The sequence below is a fragment of the Artemia franciscana genome, chromosome 5 (genome assembly GCF_032884065.1).
Source record: "Artemia franciscana chromosome 5, ASM3288406v1, whole genome shotgun sequence".
NCBI classification, from domain to species: domain Eukaryota; kingdom Metazoa; phylum Arthropoda; class Branchiopoda; order Anostraca; family Artemiidae; genus Artemia; species Artemia franciscana.
In genome coordinates this window covers 4623963-4647662 of record NC_088867.1, presented here as the reverse complement: position 1 = coordinate 4647662, position 23700 = coordinate 4623963, and the positions used below count along the sequence as shown (strand labels likewise).

The following is a 23700-nucleotide window of genomic DNA, read 5'->3' as shown; positions in this document are numbered from 1 at the left end:
TCTTCACTTATTCCTAGCCTAAGTTCTGGAGAGTTTTTCCTTCCCATTTGATTCTATGGTCTCCCATTGCCTTTCCTGTGCTCCTTAAAACAAAATCCCAAGATGATCCATATAAAGGCAGACAGATCACAGCCCTGCTTAACTCCTGATTTAATACGAAACCAGCCTCTAACCTCATTTCCTACCTTATCTGAAGCAGTGTTATTCTCGTACATAGCACTATTCATTTTAATGTATTTGTCTGGTACACCTGTCAAGGATAAGAAAGCTCTTCTATCAACAGAATCGAATGATTGCTCATAATCTATAAAACTGAGGACCAAAGATGTTTGATGGCTCAGGCACTTCTCAGTTATTGACCTAAGAGTAAGAATTTGGCCGACACATCCTCTAACTTTTCTGAAACCGCACTGTTCTTCTCTTATAACTTTGTCTGCCGCATCTCTCAGTCTAAAAATTATCATATTACTAAGTAATTTGCTACCTACAAAGACCAGACTTATGCCTCGATAATTACCACACTCACTCTTATCACCTTTCTTATACAGTGGTTTAATTTAAGGTTTTCCTAAAATCACTATGTACTTTCCATTTTTGAAAATCATTCATAATCTTCAATAACTTATTTCTAACCTCAGAGCCATCATACTTAAGAAACTCATTTACCACACTATCAGCACCTAGAGCCTTATTATTTTTTAATCCTTTTAGTACTGTCGCTAAATTTTTTTCATGTCCAAGGTATCACAAACTTTTTCATTTGCTCTGTATCTTTTCCTGCAACTCTATCTCGGTTAAGCATAATCTCAAAATGTTCTGCCCATCTCTTTTTAACTATTTCCTAATCACTAATTGTGGCCTCGCTCCTATCTTTAACTGCGACAAGTCCAGATTGACTGCTCCCTCTCAATTTATTAACATGCCAGTACAATATTTTTTCTACTGTGCCGTCTAGCTGCATCATCCAGAACCTCGACAATTTTGTCCATGGCCTGCACTTCACAACTTCTTAGTTCATATTTTAATGCTTTCTCCACTTTCTTTGCATTCCTTTTGTACTCATATGATCTATCACTCGGTTAATTCTTGTACAAGTCCCTTCTCCTGTCTATTAAAAATAAAGCCTTTTCACTAATATTCCTAGCTTCGCTCCCAACTTTCTTCCCTAAGACACAATCAGCAACTTCACAAATTGTTTTCCTAAAATTATTCCATTCATCTTCCACAATGTCAAATTTCAAGCTCTCCAGTTTAGTATTCAACCGTTCCTGGATGTTTTCTCTAAAATTTTCATCCTGGAGTTCACCAACATCATAACTTCCCGGGAGGTTGCTATCCTTCCGAAATTTCAGCTTTAAATTAACCCTAGACACTACAAGGCAGTGAGCTTTACATTTAACATCGACAAAAGCACTTCTATATACCCTAGTATCTTGTATTGATCGTGCCATTCTTCGGTTTATAATAGCATAATCAATAAGGTTTGCTGTCTTAGCATCACGTGAATACCATGTTAACTTATGGGCCATATTATGACCAAACATACTGTGGGTCAGAACGAGATTATTGTACCTACAAAATTGCATCAGTCCGTAGCCATTACTGTTTTCTTTTACTACATCAATGTTACCTTGGCTAGGATACCATTTATACCTATTTCCACCGGCCTGCTCCTTTAACTGTAAGTAAGATCATCTGAATGACTAATATCTCCATTAGTCGGTTCTACAGGGGCATATACTACTATAACTGATACCCTGAACATTTTAGTCATAAAATGAGTGGTTAGTATTCTATTACAATACCTTCCCGTCAAAAAAGACTTGGCAGCTTCCATATTCATCATGAGCCCTAATCCCTGTCTATGCACCCCATCCTTCCTACCTGAGTAAATAAATTCTATATCACCTAATATCATGCTTCCAACCTCTGGAATTTGAGTTTTGAAACTCCTAATAAGTCCGGTTCGAATCGTCTGAACTCGTCAGTCGAGTTATTTTTAAACGTCGCAATGTTCCAATTTTCATATTCTTTAAATCATTGAAATTATTTTGGCCTCAGGAAAAGCAATGGTCCCGGATACCAGTACAGGACGGGGACCAACACATCTTCCCAATTCTACTGAAGTGCTTAAGTCGACTGAGAACTGGACAACAAGAAGTCCCTGGGGCCTCCAGTACAATAGGAGTTTTTGTGTAATCCTGGGCCCATCTTGTCCCACCATTGTTTGCAGGACTTGGCGATTCTCTTGATTCTCTTCTATCAACTAGAGTCGAAATCCTGCTCAATAGTAACCGAAACTCTAAAAAACGGGATTTTGATACCAGTAGTTACATCAAAAGAATTGCATTTTAATGCTGATTTTATATATATAAGTTTCATCAAGTTTAGTCCTACCCATCAAAAGTTACGAGCCTGAGTAAATTTGCCTTATTTTAGAAAATAGGAGGAAACACCCCTTAAGTCATGGAATCTGAACGAAAATCACACCGTCAGATCCAGCGTATCAGAGACCCCTACTCTAGATGTTTCAAGCTCCTATCTACAAAAATGTGAAACTTTGTTGTTTTTTTGTTTTTTTGCCAGAAGACAGATCACGGATGTGTGTTTATTTGTTTTTTTTTTTATTCCCAGGGGTGATCGTATCGACGCTCGACCCAGTGGTCCTAGAATGTCGTGAGAGGGCTCATTCTAACGGAAATTAAAATTTTTAGTGCCCTTTTTAAGTGATCGAAAAAATTGGAGGGCACCTAGGCCCCCTCCCACACTCCTTTTTCCCAAAGTCACCGGATCAGAGTTTTGAGATAGCCGTTTTATTCAGCATAGCTGAAAAACCTAATAACTGTGTCTTTGGGGACGACTTACTCCCCCACAGTTTCCGTGGGAGGGACTGCAAGTTACAAACTTTGGCCTGTGTTTACATATAGTAATGGTTGTCGGGAAGTGTACAGACATTTTCATAGGGATTTTTTTGGGTTGAGGGAAGAGGTTAAGTCCATGGAGCTCCAAAATTCATCATGGGGGAAGAGAATGTCCATGAAGGGGGCGTAGGATTTTCTAGCATTATTTAAAAAAAGAAGGAAAAAATAAACATTAAAAAGATTTTTCAACTGAAAGTAAAGAGCAGTATTAAAACTTGAAATGAACATAAATTATTTTCATCATAAGAAGGGTTCACCTCCTCCTAATACCTTGCTCTTTACGCTAAAGTATTTTTAGTAATTTCAACTATTTTTTCTACGGCCTTTGGTATTCAGGGATCATTCTTAAGGAATTGAGACAAAATTTCAGCTTTAGTGTAAAAAGCGAGGTACTGACGGGGGGGGGGTGAACTCCCTCATATACTTAATAAAAACACACGAATATAGAAGTTCTTTACGTAAGTTAACTCGTAAGCTATGTATATTTTTTACTAATAAAAACGTTCGTAGAAAATTAAAACTCCTATTTGCGCTTTTAAGTAACCAAAAAATCGGAGGGCAGCTAAGTCTCCTCCCCCGCTCCTTTTTTCTAAAAATCTTCTGATCAAAGCTATGAGAAAGCCATTTAGCCAAAAACAAAATTAATATGCAAATTTCACTTTAATTATTCATGTGCGAAGAGCCAAAATCAACATGCATTAATTCAAAAACTTTCAGAAATTTAATAAAAAAAAACAAGTTTTTTAACTAAATGAAATTAAATAAAAAAACAAGTTTTTTTTAACTTTAAGTAAGGAGCGACATTAAAACTTAAAACAAACAGGAATTTGAAATTCCTTTGAGGAATATGTCCTGGGGGAAGAGAAATTCGGCGCAGTAATAGTACTTTCAGTTGAATATTTTTACATATTCAACTGAATATGTAAACATATTTTTTACTAATAAATATTTTTTATAGCGACATATTTTTTACTAATAAAAACGTTCGTTAAAAATTGAAAGTTCTAGTTGCCTTTTCAAGTAACCAAAAAGTCGGAGGGCAACTAGGCCTCCTCCCCCACCCCTTTTTTCTCAGAATCATCTGATCAACACTATGAAAGAGCCATTTAGCCAAAAAAAATTCATAAGCAAATTTCATTTTAATAATTTAAGTACGGAGAGCCAAAATCAAACAAGCATTAATTCAAAAACGTTCACAAATCAAATAAAAAACAAGTTTTTTATAACTGAAAGTAAGGAGCGACATTAAGACTTAAAACGAAAAGAAATTACTCCGTATATGAAAGGGGCTGTTTCTTCCTCAACGCCCCGCTCTTTACGCTAAAGTTTGACTCTTTCTCTCAATTCTACTTTATTAAACAGTAAAAAACTTTAGCGTAAAGAGTGGGGCGTTGAGAAGGGAACAGCCCCTTTCATACACGGAGTAATTTCTGTTCGTTTTAAGTCTTAATGTCGCTCCTTACTTTCAGTTAAAAAAAACTAGTTTTTTTATTTGATTTCTAAACGTTTTTTAATTAATGCTTGTTTGATTTTGGCTCTCCGCACATAAATTATTAAAATGAAATTGGCATATTAATTTTATTTTTTTTTTTTTTTTTTTGGCTAAATGGCTCTCTCTTAGTTTTGATCAGATGATTTTGAGAAAAAAGGGGTGGGGGAGGAGGCCTAGTTGCCCTCTGACTTTTTGGTTACTTGAAAAGGCAACTAGAACTTTCAATTTTTAACGAACGTTTTTATGAGTAAAAAATATGTAACTGTAAAAAATAGGTATTAGTAAAAAATATGTTTACATATTCAGTTGAATATGTAAAAAATATTGATTGAAAGTACTTACTGAAAGGATTATTACTTTCAGTTGAAAAAAGCTTCATATTTATTTTTCTTTTTTTTATAATAATGCTAGAAAATCCTCCGCCCCCATCATTGAATTTCTCTTCCCCCATGACATATTCCTCGAAGGAAAGATCCTCTCATATAGCCTCCTCCCCTCCCCCCTAAACCAAAATAAAGTAAAACAGTTCAAAATAGGGATGAAACCTTTTTATTGACAGTGAACAGATATACAATTTTACTGGATATTTCGAACACATATACAGCGTTCATCACTGCTGATGATGTGTGTTTTACTGCTGATGATGAACGCTGTATATGTGTTCGAAATATCCAGTTAAATTTTATATCTGTTCCCTGTCAATAAAAAGGTTTCTTCCCTATTTTGAACTGTTTTACTTTCGTCATGGAAAGGCAGTGTGGTCTTCGAAGTTATCTAAACCAAAATAATCCGCCCTGAAAAACATCTGTACACTTCCCAATAACCATTACTGTATGTAAATAATGGTCAAAGTTTGCAACGGGTAAGTCTTATGGTTTTTGACTATGTTGGACATAATGGCTATCTCAAAATTTTGATCCGTTGACTTTGGGAAAAAATGAGCGTGGGGGGCCTAGGTGCCCTCCAGTTTTTTGGTCACTTAAAAAGGGCACTAGAGCTTTTCATTTCAGTAAGAATGAGCCCTCTTGCGACATTGACAGTTGCGACATTTTGACTCTTTTTCTTAACTCTACATTTTAAAACAGTAAAAAACTTTAGCGTAAAGAGCGGAGCGTTGAGGAGGAAAAGCCCCTTTCAAATACGGAGTAATTTCTGTTCATTTTAAGTTTTAAGTTCCCTCCTTACTTTCATTTAAAAAAACTTGTTTTTTTTTGTTTAATTTCTGGACGTATTTGAATTAATGCATGGCTCTCCGCACATAAATAATTAAAACGAAATTTGCATATTAATTTTTGGGGCTAAATGGCCTTTTCATAGTTTTAATCGGAAGATTTTGAGAAAAAAGGAGCGAGGGAGGAGGCCTAGTTGCTCTCAAATTTTTGATTACTCAAAAAGGCAACTATAACTTATAATTTTTTACGAACGTTTTCATAAGTAAAAAATATATGTAAATTACGAATTAAATTACGTAGCGAACTTCTATATCTGTATGTTTTTATTGTGTATATGAGGGGGCTCACCCCTCGTCGATGCCTCGCTCTTTACATTAAAGATTAAATTTTGTCCCAATTCCTTAAGAATGACCCCTGAATCACAAAGGCCGTAGAATAAATAGTTGAAATTACTAAAATTCTTTAGCGTAAAGAGCGAGGCATTACGAGGAGGTAAACCCCTGATATGCGTAATAATTTCTGTTCGTTTTAAGTTTTAATGCTGCTTCTCACTTTCAGTAGAAAAAACTTTTCATATTTATTTTTTCATTGTTTTTTTAAATAATGCTAGAAAATCCTGCGCTCCCCTCCATTGAAAGTCTCTTCCCCCATGAGAAGTTCCTCCATGGAAAGATCCTCCCTGGTAACCCTCCCCCCTCAAATATCCCCCCCAAACCAAAAAAATCCCCCTGAAAACGTCAGTACACTTCCCAGTAACCATTACTATATGTAAACACAGGTCAAAGTTTGTAACTTGCAGCCCCTCCCACGGGGACTGCGGGGGAGTAAGTTGTCCCCAAAGACATATTTATCGTGTTTTTCGAATATGGTGAATAAAATGGCTATCTCAGAATTTTGATCCGGTGACTTTGGGGGAAAATGAGCGTGGGAGGGGACCTAGGTGCCCTCCAGTTTTTGGTCACTTAAAAAGGACACTAGAACTTTTAATTTCCGTTAGAATGATCCCTTTTGCGACATTCTAGGACCACTGAGTCGATACGGTCACCCCTGGGGGAAAAAACAAATAAACACGTATCCATGATTTGTCTTCTGGCAAAAAATGCGAAATTCTACATTTTTGTAGATAGGGGCTTGAAACTTCTACAATAAGGTTCTCTGATACGCTGAATCTGATGGTGTGATTTTCGTTAAGATCGTATGATTTTTAGGGGGTGTTTCCCCCTATTTTCTAAAATAAGGCAAATTTTCTCAGGCTTGTAACTTTTGATGGGTAAGACTAATCTTGATGAAACTTATATATTTAAAATCAGCATTAAAATGCCATTCTTTTGATGTAACTATTGGTATCAAAATTCCGTTTTTTAGATTTTCGGTTACTATTGAGCCTGGTCGCTCCTTACTACAGTTCGTTACCATGAACTGTTTGATTAAGACGGTCAGAATCCACTTTTGTTTTTGAAACTATAATAAAAAAAATTTCTATAATTTCAATTTTAGGTTTTTATATGTTTCAAAACGAATTCTAAATTTATATATTTTCATATGCATATGTATATTGTTACCTAATAAATATATCATCAAAAAATATTAATTTATTTTTCTTTTATATTTGTTGGGGTCGCTAAGAAACTCGCAATCATAAATGGGGTCGGGAATTACAAAAGTTTAAGAAGCCCTGATCTAAAGTAAAAGACAGAACAAAAGACGAAACAATTCGTCTTTTTGACAAAGACACCAAAATCATTGTCTCTGTCTTTTTCTTTAGATGATCAACTAAGTTTTTTTCTTTCTTTTTTCTGTTGATAATGGCTCTTGGTTGTAGAGTTGCAATATTCGAATTTTTTATTTTTTTTTATTTGCTTTTGTTGCTTTTGTTTTTAGTACGCCTGTCGCTACTCTATTTAAATTAAACCAGGTTTTTTCTCTCTTAAACTCTCTTTTGTAAGTGGAAAAGCAGTGTGGTTTAAGAAATTATTTGGGCTATACATTTGCAGATTAGGGCGAGGAGGTAAAATATAGCGGGTCCACATGCAAAATGTGTTAGGTACAATTATTCTGCATATTAGGAAGTACGAATTATTTTCTAACTTCACTCTGTCTAAATACTTTGACTCCTCCCCTTTAATGTGCAAATATGTAGCCCAAATTATATGTTTCCCATTTATTCTGTCACTTGTCTTTGACTTGTCTCACGCTAAGCTGAAACTAGTGAAAGAAACCGGTTCTGCAGTCCGTCAATCGATGAAGAACTTGAGTGTAGTCGCTATAACAGATAAATACCCCAAAGGGTAATTCCTTGTTGAAAAATTCATCTCTATGTATTTTTTTATATTTAACGAGATTCTCCCTGGTTGAAATCCAATGCTATTTCCTCCTTTCTCATTGGCTCAAATGCTCCTTGAGGGGTGTGCCAGAATGTCTAAAGACTGTTGCTTAAGCTAACTGGCCAACTTAAGCCAATGAGAAAGGTGGAAATTTTGGATATTAAAAATTATTGCTAAAAATCATATTTTATAACTACAAACTTAAGAATCTTTGAGATTATTTATCGGTATAAGATCTACAAAACGACACAAAAATCAAAGCTGTATGATTAGTACAACCCTTATAAATATTTAAGGAAGCATATCTTAAATGTCCAATTTTAAAGAAAAGTGATAATAATAAAAAAAAATTCACGGCCAAGAATTTTGGAATCTTGTGGCAAATCGAGAGGCTACTTTACAATACCCTATGTCTTGTAAAAATAGTTTTATTGCTACTTTTAAAAATTAGTGGTGTCCCCACTAATTAATTTTTTATCAAGCTCAAAGAAAATAAAAAATGCAAATTTGTCGGGCCTATTCATGTTAAAGCTTTCAATGAAGCCACAGTAATTTTTTCATCAAAGAATCTGCTCGTGTCTGTTGTTAATGCACTGCTGTAGGAAAATAGCATTGACTTTCAACCTGGGAGAATGACCTTAAAATTTGAAAATTTGTTTTGTAAAATGGCAAAATTTGTAAATTGTAAAATCTTATAAAATTTGTTAAGAAAATTCTGTTGTTTTTTGTTAATAAATATATTCATTTCTTTTTTTTAAAGGGATAAGAGAGTCAAGTAAAAAGAACGAAATTCTTGATCCGGCTTTATTCGAGGTGGATCGAATTGCTGGTTCAGAGTCAAAGGATGCAGTGGCAAGGGCGCGAAGGAATTCTGAATATCAGGTAATTGTTTGGCAATTGACAAATAAAAACCAGGTAATTCCGATTAACCAAGGTACTGCTCAAATGGACAAGGAAAGTGTCTTGAGCCCTAAACCTTTGCCCAATCTTGATTTATAATGTTCTAAACATTTGATAATATATTCCTTATATTTAGAAAAAAACCTTGTTTGGCTTAATATCTTGCTCAAATAACGTAATTCGGGTTTTCGAACACTAGAGCCAATGAAAAAGAGACCGAAAACCCAAGATTAAGCTAAAATGTCTCTTCTTTTCCAAAATTTGGGTAAGTATAGACATATCACCTATTCATTCTTCTGGTCTAAGCCGTAAAAATAAGGGCTTTTTAGCACCTTCCCATGGTATGTTTTAGGCCATGAATTCATTTCTGCAAGTTTTGTCCACGTAGTCAGCTGCTTCCTGAGATAGGTAGAAGCCCCTTAACTAGAACTCTACCTGAAATTGGTGTTTTATTGGGCAACTATATTATATTCTATATAAATTGGGTAAATAATTACGAATGAAGCTGTATAAATAAGAAGTAAAACTCTTAATTAGGACATCGATAAACATACATACTAATAAATGATGTGACGGCTATTTATTTATGTATATCTTTTTAATATATATCTCAGTAAATCGAGATTGAAGCCTCTAATCCTGTCAGGGTAGTGTTCCGATGAATTCTTTTATAGTCAAGGATTAAATTCCTTCAAAGTGTGCAAAATTGGAAATATAGAATGTTGGAGAAGAAGCATCAACTAAAACACCCCTCTTCCCTCAAAACCTCATCCTACTGAATGCTTCTTTATGCTGTGTTTTTTAGATTTTAGTTGAATATACATCCACTTCTCATTTTCATTGTGGATGAAAATTACATCTACTTCTCATTTTCATTATATGTTTTATAGTTATATTTACAAAATTCCAAATGTGCAATGTTGGAGATGAAGCATCAACTAAAACACCCCACCCCTTTTTCCCTCAAAACCTCATCCTACTGAATGCTTCTATACGCTACTTTATGCTGTATTTTTATACTTTTTGTATACTTCTTCTTTACATTATATGTTTATTTAATGCTTTTTACAAATAGAAGAGAATCAACCATCATATGTCTAGCTTCTTTTGATTTTTAGAAAGTCTAAAATTTTTCTTTCAGATGCCAGGACTATTTAGAGGGTGTAATATCTATCTTCATGGTAACTTTCAGCGCTTTAAGAAGGAAGAACTGGTTAATTTAATCCGACAGTGTGAAGGTACTGTACTCAATCGAGCACCGGATCCAGAGCGAATTTCTGCTAATGAAAGAACTGTTCCATTCCACGCCAGTCCGGATTCAGAAGTGTTTCAGTGTTGCCACTTTGTAATTTTCGATCCATCTTTTCGGGCTCCTGAAATGAAGTACAAAATGCGCCATATTAAGACTCTGCCATTAAACTGGCTCCTTGACAGTGTTGAAAATTTTAGACTGATGGATATTCTGAAACTTGAATATATTATATAAAATGTTCAATTTATGGCTTTTTTTTCGTTAACCGTAGTATGAAACCAAGTTTTTTTATTCAAAGTTGAATACTTTTGATATCGAACAACCCTATCTTTCTCTTTATGGGTATATTACACCCTCTGTAATTAATGAGGGATATTTATCTATGTATCTTCTTGAGAATACCTATGACCGAACTTCCCTACAGTCCATTGTGTTTATTCTGTCTAAGGGGAATGTAAGTAATCTTGTGATTTTTCATTTAATTTTGCCGACATTTGGAGTTTTGTAATATAAGGTCTTTGTTGGTGGAAAACCATTAAACTTGTTTTGTTAATTCGTTGGAATTGTAGAAAGTAGAACACTGGTGCTGTCACAGACTATTGTAACAAGATGGGAAACTGAGCGAATATATTTGAGAAAACCTGAGCTACTACCTAGCGGCTTAAAAAGTAGATGGCATTAAGCATACAAAAACAGATTATTTGTAAATTGGAAATTATGATTTGTGAAATTATGATACATGATACGGCTATTCAAGTGCATTCCGCGTAAGGGAAATTTAAATCGTCTTGGGATTTTCAATTTAAATTTGCTGACATTGGGAGTCCTGTAGTGTAATGTTTTTGTTGGTAGTAAACCATTAAATTTATTTTGTAAGTTCGTTTGGAATTGCTGAAAAAGTGAGAAAGGCGAAAGAAAATTCATTCTTTCGTAACGCGACATCTAAGAAAGTAAATTTAGAATATGGGCGTAGACATAGATTACTGTAACAAGACTGAAAACTGAGTGAATAATTAAAAAAACGACCTGTTACCTAGCAGCTTATTAAGTGGATGGCACTGAGTTTACAGAAACAGATTGTTTGTAAATTAGAAAATATGATTTGTGAAATTATTATACATGATACAGCCATGCAGCCATTTATATGTATTCCGCCTAAGGGAAATCCAAATCATCTTTGGGTTTTCAACTTAAGTTAGTTGACATTTGGAGTCTTGTAATATAAGGTTTTTGTTAGTTGTAAACCATTAAACTTATTTTTTAAGCTCGTTTGGAATTGCTTAAAAAGTCAGAGAGGAGAAAGAAAAATAATTTTTTGGTAACACGATATCTAAGAAAGTAAATTTAGAACACTGGTGTAGTCAAAAACTACTGTAACAAGATTCAAAACTGAACAGCTCCCTAGTAGATGGCATTGAGCTTAACAATAGGAAAATATGATTTGTGAAATTTCGATATATGACACAGCCATTCACGTGCGTTCCGCCTGAAGGAAATTTAAATCATTTTGGGATTTTCAGTTTAATTTTGCTGACATTTATTCTTGTAGTATAAGGTTTTTGTTGGTAGTAAACCATTCAACTTATTTTGTATGTTCGTTTGGAATTGTCGAAAAAGTCAGAAAAGAGAAAGAAAAATTATTCTTTGGTAACGCGATACCCAAGAAAATGAATTTAGAACACAGGTGTAGTCAAAGATATTGTAACAAGATTGGAAACTGAGCAAATTAATTTGATAAAAGTAAGCTGCTTCCTAGCGGCTTTAAAAGTAGATGCATTGAGCTTAACTATTGGAAAATATGAGCCATTCATGTGTGTTCCGCCTAAGGGAAATTTAAATCATCTTGGGATTTTCAATTTAATTTTACTGACTTTTGGAGGCTTCTTTTATAAAGTTTTTGTTGGTAGTAAACCATTAAACTTATTTTGTGAGTTCGTTTGCAATTGCTAAAAAGTCAGAAAGAAAAAAGAAAAATAATTCTATGGTGACACGATATCGAAGAAAGTATATTTAGAACACTGGTGTAGTCAATGATTATTGTAACAAGATTGGAAATTGAGTAAATAGATTTGAAAAATCTGAGCTGCTACCGAGCGGCTCAAAAAGTAGATGGCTTTGAGCTCACAGAAACAATTGGAAAAAAGGATTTGTGTAATTGTATCAGATTAACGACGCTTCTTGACTACTAAGGTCCCTGCGTCGGCCCTGCAGTGCATTGCTGCAGCATGATTCGATCTCAGGGTCCCGTATTACCAAGCTAAGGTCAAACCCACTGCGCCACCACAGGACAAAAATTATAGACAATATTTTTGGTTTTTCGCTTCCCTTGCCCGGTACGGGACTTGAACCTGCATTCCCCAGATTGGTAGGCACAGCTCCTTCCACTATACCGGCACAAGGGTATTTGTGTTATTATGATACATGATACATGATACAGTTATTCAAAAGTATTCCACCTAAGAGAAATTTAAATAATCCCGGGATTTACAATTTAATTTTGCTGACATTTGAAGTCTTCTTATATAAGGTTTTTGTTGGTAATAAAACCATTCAAGTTATTTTGTATGTTCGGTTGGAATTGCTGAAAAAGGAGAAAGAAAAATAATTCTTGGTAACACGATACCCAAGAAAATAAATTTAGAGCACTGGTGTAGTCAATGATTACTGTAAGAAGATTGGAAACTGAGCGAATAAATTTGATAAAACTGAGTAGCTACCTAGCGGCATTGAGCGTATAAAAACAATTATCTGTAAATTAGGAAATATGATTGTGAAATCACGATACATGACTGTTCAGATTGCCAGGTGTCAGATTTAACAATCTCGCATTAATCCATATCGTTGCCAAAACAGGTAACAACAAGGTCTTTGAAGCAACCAGTCCTGTTTTGTAGATTATCTATGCATTTATTAAATTCTGACCTTTTACTGCCATATATTCCTTAACAAAAATGTATTGTTATAAGCGAAAATATTTTGTTTGACAGTGCTGGGAAACCATAACATATATATTATGAGTGCTAGTGTCGCGAATAGTTTTCGTTAGATTGGGAGATACGAGCTTTCACATCTTGTTGCAAATAATTTTTGGGTGTTGCCACCAGGCTGTGTGCATATGAAGGAAAACAAGAAGGTGTTTTCCAGATTTGTTCAGTCGTCTCAGAACACAGCACTCGAAAATGATGAAAGATTTTTTGTGGCTAAAGTTTTGAAGACGATTTTCGTATTTTCACCTACAAATTAATTCTGAATTTTATTTGTTCCCTTTTTTACTATATTTATTTTCATTTTTTTAAATATATTCATTTTTAGTGATTAGTGAATGAAATGGTATTTTCATTGATAATGGCTTTATGGAATTTTCATTCAACAAACAACAGAAATTGTCCCCCCCCCCTTATTACAAAAAAAATCTATCCCCTTTTTTATGTTTCCGTGAGCTGACTGCTGAAAATAATTTCCTATTTCTATTTCATTGCTATTTTTTTTATTTTAGTTGTGTGCTATACTTAAGCAGCGAGACTGGCTTGGTCATTATTTGTCAATCCCAGCCATTGCTTCGTTTTTTCACAGCTATTAAATAGCAGTGTGGTCCTAAAACTCCTAAAAACGGTGTAGATCCGTCATTAGAACCGGCATTAGAACCATCTTGTCCGAAAACCGAAACTTATAATCCCTTGGCTTGAACATCTGGGCAAATCCATTGGCTTGAAAACAAGGAAAGTGACTGCAGCAACGGTATTCTGCATCAACAGTATCTTTTTTCCCTTTCTCCCTCTCCGTGGCTTGCGGGGTTCGGGAAATATCATAGAGAGCTGTTTAATGGCTCATTTTAGAGGATATTTTTACATATAGAAATTTGTAATTAACAAAAAATATTTTTTTGAAATAAGTTTATTCTTTGTTGCAGTGGTAGCTGCAACCTAGTAAATCTAGTTGCTGCAGTATCTTCAATGAAAAAATCGGAAAAAAAATCCTTGCCCTTCTCTACATTTTGTGAATCGGTGCCACTGAGATTGTCTAGTAAGTAAGACGGCACTAGACCTTTAAGGTCCAAACCGGCGGTGCTGATCTCCGTTTCATGGCCCTTCAGCCAGGAAGTGCAATTGGGGGCTGGGGGCCAACCATTCTGTGCTTTCACACACCCTTCCTGCTTACCTTCTCCAGGTACCCATTTAGAGCTGGGTTGACTCTGGCTGAGTTTACAGAGTCACGCCACTGACCCCCGTCCCAAAAAAAAAAATTATAGGCTACGAACTGAGTTATTGAAGTGAGGATTGAACATAAGACCTGATGCTTTCCAGGCGAGGTTGAATCCACTCTGCTGCTGCACTGTGCTGACTTTTTATACTGGATTGAAAGAATGTAATTTATGGTCCTCATTGCTTTTCTTTAATAACGTTTGTTCTTTACTTTTTTTTTCTCTGATACAGAAAAGTAGAAAAAAAGTTTTAAATCTCTTGAATCAATTAAGGAAAAATATACCACTTACTCTGATTGCTTGGAAAATGCTACCATATTCCAAGGATATTTTCCTTAAGACTATTACCTATACTCGGAAAATAGGCTGAAAACTCCTCAAGAGTGACTTCAGAGGTCATAAAATTTCCTTAGCAAGAATAACAAGCGCAATACAAAAAATGTAACAAGCTTAGGGTTAATACTTGAGATAGATTTTCAATTATATTTATTTATTTATTTGAAAACCCGTCAATCATACGAAATGAAAAAGACGGAGCACGAACATATAAGTATAAGAAAATATATAAGAACATATCAGAAGAGACATAACTAGAAAGAGACTCAACTAATAAAAGGGCAAACAAAATAGCACTAAAATGAATAAAACGAAAACAGATCTATTGTAAAAGGATATTATACCAATCGTGATCTACTATTTTAACATTATGTCTTTTGATTACATTTTCAGCTGCAACATGAGAGTCGGTTATGGGATACTTTTTAATGAGGATTGAGTTTCTGTACCAGGGAGGAAAACGTAGGAGGTATTTAGCAAAACGGAAGAAAAGCGCACGGATTTTAGACAATTCAGCCTTCGAGAATAGTTTCCAAAATGGTGCCAGGTACAGAATATGAGGTAAAACAGTAGCGTTATATAGGCTGGCAAGGAGGGGGTGGCTAAAACGGAATTGAGCAGAGACTACGGAAGCATACGAGCCGGAGGGAATATAGAGAAAAGACACATCTTCGTTTTTAAGGTTTGAATCAGAAATAGCGGTGGGCTATAGTTTGCCCAAATATGACGATAAGTGTGAAGATTGATCCACTGGGAGGCCATCAAATACCACCAGCAAAAATAGTGGAAGAGCTTACGAAGAATATATTTTGATGACGTTTTGTAAAGACGCGGACTGTCTTCATTCCTGGACGTATACAGGAAAAGGCTTAGTGATTGGTTCTTAAATATTCTTTGTCCAGATGATAAAAACTGGTTTGTTGACAAACAGCAGACTTTGTAAAATCAGGTAAGCGTGTTGAGTAGAGCAAGATTTCTTTATTGCTCAGACAGGGAATATTATTCTTGTTGCTAATTTTATCATTTTGTTTTTCAATGCTACAATAAGCATTAGTGAGAACAATATGGGAGACGAGTCATCTCTTTACCATCACTTACTGGTGACCATATAACCTGTCCTGTCGCTGGTGTTGTAAATCTGAAGGATTAAAGGAAAATGTGTACACTGAAGCCATCTTAGAGTCTGCGAAAGCAACCAAACTTACCAATCGTATATACTTTGGATTAGACTAATGAGTGTAGGTATGCTTTGAATGAGGTTAATGGAGTTATGAGTGTAGAATATTTCAAGGGGATGATGCATTGGTTCTTATAGGGAGAAAATTAACTTTGCTTACTAAAAGTAGGTTTTATAAAGGTCAAAGTTATTTTTTCTATGGAAACACTGATTAGGAGGAGGCCACTGATACCATAATATCAAGAAGTCGGCCATTTTTTAAATTTCTAAAAGTCGAAAGAAATTTGTAGAAAACATTTGTAGATTTTGGGCTTTTGGCGTTTGTGTCACCACTTTTTTTGAGGTGGTTGCGCATTGAATTTTCAAATCGGCGCATTTTCACTTTTATTGGATGCGCAACCCTAAATCAAACACTTGTTAACATTGTGCTAGCGAAGAATTTTCTGTGAAGTGCTACTCTACAAATGTTACACGGAAGGTTACAATTCAATGTTTCCACCACAAGAACTACTGAGAATTACGGTATCTTTTTTGCGGAAGCGTGTATATCAGCTTGACAGATATCTAGCTGGGATGCTCAGGTAAGAATATCCTTTGTTCCATCATATTCATTTGGCAAGATCTGTGCTCATCTATTAAAATTCGCCTATTACGAAGTGATAACCAGGAAAAGATAGATAATTTACATCATTTGCTATTCATAATAAAATTTGTACAAAAATTCAGGCATTGATTATCAGTAACACATAAGGCCCGTGCATGAAGATAGCCGAATTAGCATTCATGGTAACGAACGATCATTACATTGTCTAGGCCATGTCTTGAGAATGGGAGACCTTATAACTCCCAAGGCAAAGTGTAAGATCGAAGCGAGTGGTTGTTGTAAGAACACTACCAGCACATGTTAATTAGATCTCCACACTCTGAGCACATTCATACAACACGGGTGGGGATTTTACTGATGGCAGTATGATATCGCAAAAACTGGAGACACTTGTCGGTGCCTCTCGGGGCTCAAAATGGTTAAAACTAAGTAAAGTATAGCATAAAAATAAGTTAAAATGCACAAGTTCTTCTTGTTCCAATTTTGAAAAGTGTTTCTTTCATCTTCGATGTAAACTAATTATGAAAATTTGATAAATATAATGAAAAAAAAGGGTAGTTTAGCTTATAATAATGTTAACAAGGGTACTATTTGCGTTTTCAACACTAGTTGACGGTGCAGCATTATTTAGCGAAGCTATAAGATTTAAAAAAGCAAGAAAGGAAAAGTAAAGTATAAAAGAAGTTAAAATGCACAAATTCTTTTTATTCCAATCTTGGAAAAGTGTCTCTTTCATCTTCTATGTAAATTAAGATGAAAATTTAATAAATAAAATAAATGTGAAGGGTAGCTTCGTTTATGCTCTTGCAATGAATTTATGGATTTACGAACGAAGATGATCTACCGGTGTCATAGATGAGGATATTTCTAATACCGCATCTGATATGGATGACCCTGACAATTTGGATGAATAAAATGCATGTAATGAGTGGGCTGAAATTGCATCTGACTCTGGAGGAAGCACAAGAGGAACATAGTTTTTATTTTATTTAGCTAGCTCTTGTGACTAATGCTTTTTTCATCTAAGAAGAAGCTCCTGCAAGATATCCTCCGGAAATTAAGAACATGTAGCTCAATATTAACTTTAAAGCAAGGTCATAAACAGAGCCAGAAGCTTGCAGTACTGTTACCTTAATCTTAAAACAAATAAGTAAGGTTGGGCAGTTTGCAAAGAAGTGGAATGGGCTTTATAGTACAAGTCAGTAGAAAAGGTGGCTGTAGCGATTAATCAGTGTTTGTATTCAACGAATTTAGACACCATGGATGCATCACTAGCTGTAGCCTAGTAAAAAGCAATTCTTGGCCTATAGTAACCAAAAATAAAATGAAATGCGTTTTTTGAAAAACCATTCTATTAAAAAGATTATTTGATGCTGATTCGGCAATGTTAATTGTTACCTCAATTAAACTTCAATATTAATGCACAAAAACAAATTTTCCTTATTTTTGAAAAAAATAACCCGAAACCTCTTAAAAATGGCATTTAATCAAAATAAAAAGTATGTTAAAATCATTATAGTCGAAAACCACTAATCGTAGGCAAACAGTTATCACCTAAAAAAAACAAGGAAATTCGTATTTTAGCATCGAGAGTGCAAGCAATCCAATGTGCAAGAAAAGTTGTTAGAACACTCGAAACAAGAAAGTTTATAAGTGACAAAGTTCAAAGTTTGAACTTCAGTTTGTTTCCCATTTTATTCAAAGCTGTTGAGCTTTTGTATTTGAAAGAAAAGTCTGTTCCTTTTATTTTATACTCTGTTGTTCAACATCTTGAGGTGATAAGAACGAAATCGTGCTATGCCCAGGTCCTCTAATATGTTTTAGAATAGCCTGTGCAGTCGGGGTCGTACTACTTGCACATGCAAGTGATGCACATGCAAGTGATAAGACGGATTAGTGGATTTGGGGTGGTTTAAGGTTGTTTCTTTATACAAACTTGGGAATTACAGCATATATCTCGCCCAATATAGATGACAGGGTTCAACATTTTAAAAGCAAGGAAGATAGACGAAAAAACAGCTGTTAAAACAGCTGTTTTCTGTTTTTCCATAAAACAGAAAGTAAAAACAGGTCACTTGTTTTTGACGGACCTGTTTCTGTTCTGTTCTTTTTTTCTGATCTATTTTTTCTGTTTTTCTGAAAAATAGAAACAGTGCGCCGATGCTTAATTCAAATTTTCCCGCAAGGAAAACGAACCATTTCCATGAATTTTCAAAAATGTGGTCGAGTTGCTACCAGTCGGGCTCTTACCCAAAAGTTTCAAAATGGCCACACGATCGGCAAAGCCAAGTACGAAGACCACATCTCTATACTTCCTTTCATCTCAGAAGATTTCCATGGGTTTTATAAAAACTTTCTGTGTGACAAGGCGCTTCGCGAGTATATTCTAGACGAAACCGAGCTTTCCGATCTCATAATCTGTGCCACACACTGTATATACAATTCCAATAAAGAATAGCATGGAATTCACAATTTGTTAAAATTAGATTTTTGGAGATTCACTATTTTTAACTTTACTATTTTACTGTTGTCTATTTCAGTTTTTAATGTCATTTTTAATGAACGTTTTTTTTATGCAAGAAAGCCCTCTAATACATTTAGCATGATCGTTTATATCTAAGACATCAAAAACAAGAAGAAGAATAGGGAATTTTATTCGCAAGACAGTGGAAATCTAACTTGAATGAATATTTCGGCTTTATTTCCAAGGGCCGTTCTCAGCAAAACATAAATATATAAAAGGAAAAACCTTACAGCAGTATACGACCAATAAAACTAAAATGAAAACTTTTAAAAACACATGGGGAAAGGGATGTTGGAAAACTTGTAAAAACACAAGTCTAAATGGGTTTTAAAGATGTCTGAAAATTCTGAGGATTCCGTTCAAATTTTCTGCCGCTATTCTAAGGGAAAATCAAGTCTCTTTGATGAAAGGGGCGATTAGAAATATGAGCCGAAGTTGAGGCTGGACCATTAATTGGATCACGTTTGTTAATTAATTTGGTCAAAGTTGAGCTGCTTTCTCTGTTAAGATTGTATTCACTTTCTGTTATTGTGTTACTATAAGAATACGTAGATGGGAATCAATTGTATCGTCACATTGTAGTACAATCAAATGTAGTACCGTCACATCAGTTTAATTATTAAAATTGAGTAAATTGTGAAACCTGGTGAGAATCTCATCTCTGCTACTAGAAACTATGATACAAGGGAGAAAACATGTGTCTATGTCTATGTCTACGCCTAAGTTTTTGCCTGTGTGTCTGACTGCCTGGAATTGTGTCTACGTCTGTCTGTGGCTGTCACTTCCATCAATTTTTTTGAATTGATTTAAGAAAGAAAAAGATGAAATAAATTAACTATTAAAAATGTACCTGACGTTTAAAAAAATCAGACATGTAAAAGAAAAGAATTAGCGCAGTTTTTCTAATCATGTCTGACCCAGTAGAAAGGCTAGCAAAAGTGGGCTTTTATGAATTGCAAAAGACAATTGGGAAAGGCAATTTTGCTGTTGTGAAGCTTGCAACTCACACAATAACACGTCAGAAGGTAGGATATGACTCATTTTAATGAGGTCTTAGTATTACTCTTGTTTTTTTTCCTGGTAGTGTTTTACTAAGAAAATCGAGTAGCTGAATTGAGAAATGACCCTTTCTGCTCTTCTATAATAGCCTTTATGTAATATGTGATTCTTTCTGAGTTGTAATGGGTTAGTGAGTAGCAGAGAATTAGCCTAACTGATTGATTTTTTGGTTCTAGTGTACAATCAGGGCTGGGTTTGGTAAAATTCTAGTTAATTGACTTCTTGCTATCTCTGAAAGGGTTTAGGTTAGGAAAATGAAACTTTCAGGGATGAATCTACAGACTAAAGTTTGTCTGGGAAGGTATTTTGAAGCAACTACCTCCACTCCTTCTCCCACTAGAGGGCCCTGACCTTTGATGACCTTTAAAAATATGTGTGTTATAAAAGTGAAACCTTGCAAATATATCTTCTGCTTAATTGAAGCACAACAAAATTGTTTTCAGCTTTATAACTTTGCTCAATTCCATTCTATAAAGTTTTAAAGATATGCAAATACATTTCCTAAATTTTGAAAAAAAAAACATTGATATGGCTCAAAATTCTACTCAAATAATGGGAATTACATTTTCAGAACTAAAGGCAGAGAAAAAGCAACTAGTAACTGAAAATTAAGGTAAAATGTTGTTTTTTCACAATTTCAATACCTGTCATGTACGCAAATTTCAAGGCCCTCTAGAGGGAGAAGGAGTGGAGGTGGATACTTTAAAATACCTTCCTGGGACATACTTTAGCCTGTAGACCCATCCCTGAAAGTTTCATTTTCCTTACCTAAACCCTTTCAGAGATAGCAAGAAGTCAAGTAACTAGAATTTTACCATGGGTTTAAATCTTTAGTGCCTCTAGGCCTACTCATTTTTTGGGGGGAGAGAAAGAGATTAATGGGGAAATATCCAGAAATACAGAGATAGTTTAAGCCCTTCACTGAAGGCAATCAATTAATGATGAGCCAAAAGTAATGCAAGATAAAGGTGATACCTAGCTCTCAGTTGCCATTCTTAGGGGACACCTGACAGTTTATAAGCAGCTACAGAATTACAATGTTGTTTCAAAATCACTTGTATATGAACAGGTAGTACAGCAGTAAATCATACTCAGCACTTTGATGGTAAATCACTTCAGTCCAGTTTTCGTTAAGAAATAAAAATCACATGTTTTTTTGTGCCCCTTGCCATTTGAACCCCTAGGCTGGGGCCTAATGGATCTGTGTATGTATCCTGGCCTGCCTATATTGTTCCTTAAAGCACTTCACTTTAGTTCACCTTCCCTCTCCCTAATGTATAAATATGGGCTGTAGCCCAAATTATATATTTTTAAGGTTAATTTGGAAATATTTCCATTACTGAATTATATTGATATGTTTTTGGTTCTTGATTTTATCACAGTCAATTCAGTTTATGGGTACACACATTTAAACAAAAGTGATGCTAACAATTTAAAGTAAACAACACAATTTTAAAAGTTTTATAAGTTGCTTTTCCAATTGAATCATGATGGATCAATGTCAGTGGATTATATAACTTTTAACAAAATGGACTTATAATCAAATAGTAAGCTTTAAGCAATATGTCAACTCTTTTCTATAAACAGAAATAAGAGCATTAAGGATTCATAAAGGGCTGAAAATTTAATTTCTGAGTCAAGTGACTACTATATTTTGAAAGAGCACAAAAAAGCCATCAAGTAGTATGTTTACCCAATTCAAAGCTCAAATATTTTCTTCAGGCTGTCAGTCCTTACAGTTTCTCCTAAAGTCTTGAAATTTTAGTCCTGAGCTTGAGATCCTGGCAAAAGTGTATGTATTGAACATTGACATAAAAAATAATGCCAAGTACTTATTTTGAAAGGAAAACAGTTCAAAATAGGGATGAAACCTTTTTATTGACAGTGAACAGATATAAAATTTAACTGGATATTTCAAACACATATACAGTGTTCATCATCAGCAGTAAAACAGCTGAGTTTTACTGCTGATGATGAACACTGTATATGTGTTTGAAATATCCAGTTAAATTTTATATCTGTTCACTGTCAACAAAAAGGTTTCATCCCTATTTTGAACTGTTTTACTTTTGTCATGGAAAGGCAGTGTGGTCTTTGAAGTTATCTAAGTACTTATTTATATTTTTTTCATACTTTGGGGTTTTATTTTTAATCTGTTAATCATTTTTCCATATATCACTTTTTTGTTCAAATAGATTTAATAGCAAAGAAGCAACATCAACATAATCAAGAAATAGAAAATGCATAGAGAATATATAATGTGGGATATTATCTAAACATTAATAGTAGGGGTAAAGTAAAGTGAAGCACTTTTAGGATGATGTAAGTATTTTAGAATGTTTTGAAGTTGTTTTCATAATTTTAATGTCAGTAAGTGTCTGGTTGTAGGCTTATTGCTATTTACAAACACATGAGTGGTAATATGGATAATCTGTATTTTGGGGTAGAAATCAGGGAATCATTATAGTCTATGAGATCTTTTAAAGGAACTGCAATAGCCTAATAACAAGAGTAGCCTAGTTACCATTTGATTCTCTAGTCAACAATTTTCCCAAATACAATGGCTACTACCATAACAACCCCCTCCCCCTAGTAGCCCCATATATTGCCCAAGGCTAGATAATATATTTAGGTCTACTATATCTTGTTTTTACATTGCTCAAATGTTCTTATCTTTGTTAATGGGTATTTCATTCCTCTACCAGTTGGCAGCATTTATCATTATGAAATAAAAAGAACAGCTAGATAAATCATTTCAAAACATAGATGAAAACAGAAAGAAGCATGAAAATCTGGGTAAATTTAAATTTAGAAAATTGTGTCTTATGCTTGAAAAAGAGAAATCCAAATAAAAATAAAACACAAAAGCTTGAAATCCTACTTAAATTATTAGAATTGTGGCTGGCAGTCAAGTCAAGAATATGCAGTATAGAGGAGCCTTGGAAATTGTAATAAGTTTGGTTAGTGGTGGCCAGTAATAGTGCTTCTACTATCCCTTGATTTTTGAAAAATAGCCATTTTTTTTTGTAATTAAACCAAGGTCTAAATGAAATAAAAGTTTAATGATTTAATCAACAGATTTGGCTCTCAGAATTTTTAAAAATTTGGCTAAAAATGGTTACCAACTACTGTCTTAAGCTTGTACAATAATAATATATATGGAATATAATATATGATATGGTATTTCTTTTTTTACACCAAAATATTGCCAGTTGTGGTAGGTACAAGAAATTTCCAGGAATCAATCTACTTTTCAAACCAGTTCTAGAGGATAAGTACTCACTTCCTGTAAACCATTTTTCATTAAGGAGACAGTGTTTAAACTAAGCTGATGCAGATAATAACTGAAGAAATGGGTAAAATTCTATAAAATGGGTATTTTGCTACAATGAAAGCAGTTGAGTTCTTGGAGTCGGATCTGAAGGCTAAGAAATGTCTTTGAAAGATGTTTTTTAGCCTCTGTAATTTAATTTTTTAGTGTTTTCAAGCTTCTACCATTTTTAAGGCTTAGGAGATTGCATAGAAGACAGGCTCTATAACATGTATATAAGAACAGAGTGTTTTAGTAAATAAATAATTGCCAGCCTAAGTTGTTTTGTAAGAAAAATCAGTATGTAAGACATGTGTATACAAATTACAGCCAAGTTAGGGAAGAATTATCAAGACAAGATTGGTCATTCAGTGAGAAAATAGATGCTCCTGAATCATGGAGTAAAGTGAAAGAGATTCTTGTATCAT

At 34.5% G+C, this 23700-nt stretch overlaps 2 protein-coding genes across 4 annotated transcripts in view; both read left to right on the top strand.

Moving 5' to 3' along the window:
- The window catches only part of LOC136026906 (BRCA1-associated RING domain protein 1-like), a 128245-nt gene extending 116919 nt beyond the window's left edge, over positions 1 to 11326 (top strand). For both annotated transcript variants that reach the window (XM_065703728.1, XM_065703729.1), the window contains exons 9-10: positions 8670 to 8791; positions 9951 to 11326. In XM_065703728.1, the coding sequence (XP_065559800.1) occupies positions 8670 to 8791; positions 9951 to 10295 (467 nt within the window). In that variant the 3' untranslated portion in view covers positions 10296 to 11326. The remainder of the gene's footprint in view (positions 1 to 8669; positions 8792 to 9950) is intronic.
- An 8380-nt stretch (positions 11327 to 19706) lies between these two features.
- Positions 19707 to 23700, top strand: part of LOC136026903 (serine/threonine-protein kinase SIK3-like) — a 136123-nt gene continuing 132129 nt past the window's right edge. For both annotated transcript variants that reach the window (XM_065703724.1, XM_065703726.1), the window contains exon 1: positions 19707 to 19928. In XM_065703724.1, the coding sequence (XP_065559796.1) occupies positions 19812 to 19928 (117 nt within the window). In that variant the 5' untranslated portion in view covers positions 19707 to 19811. The remainder of the gene's footprint in view (positions 19929 to 23700) is intronic.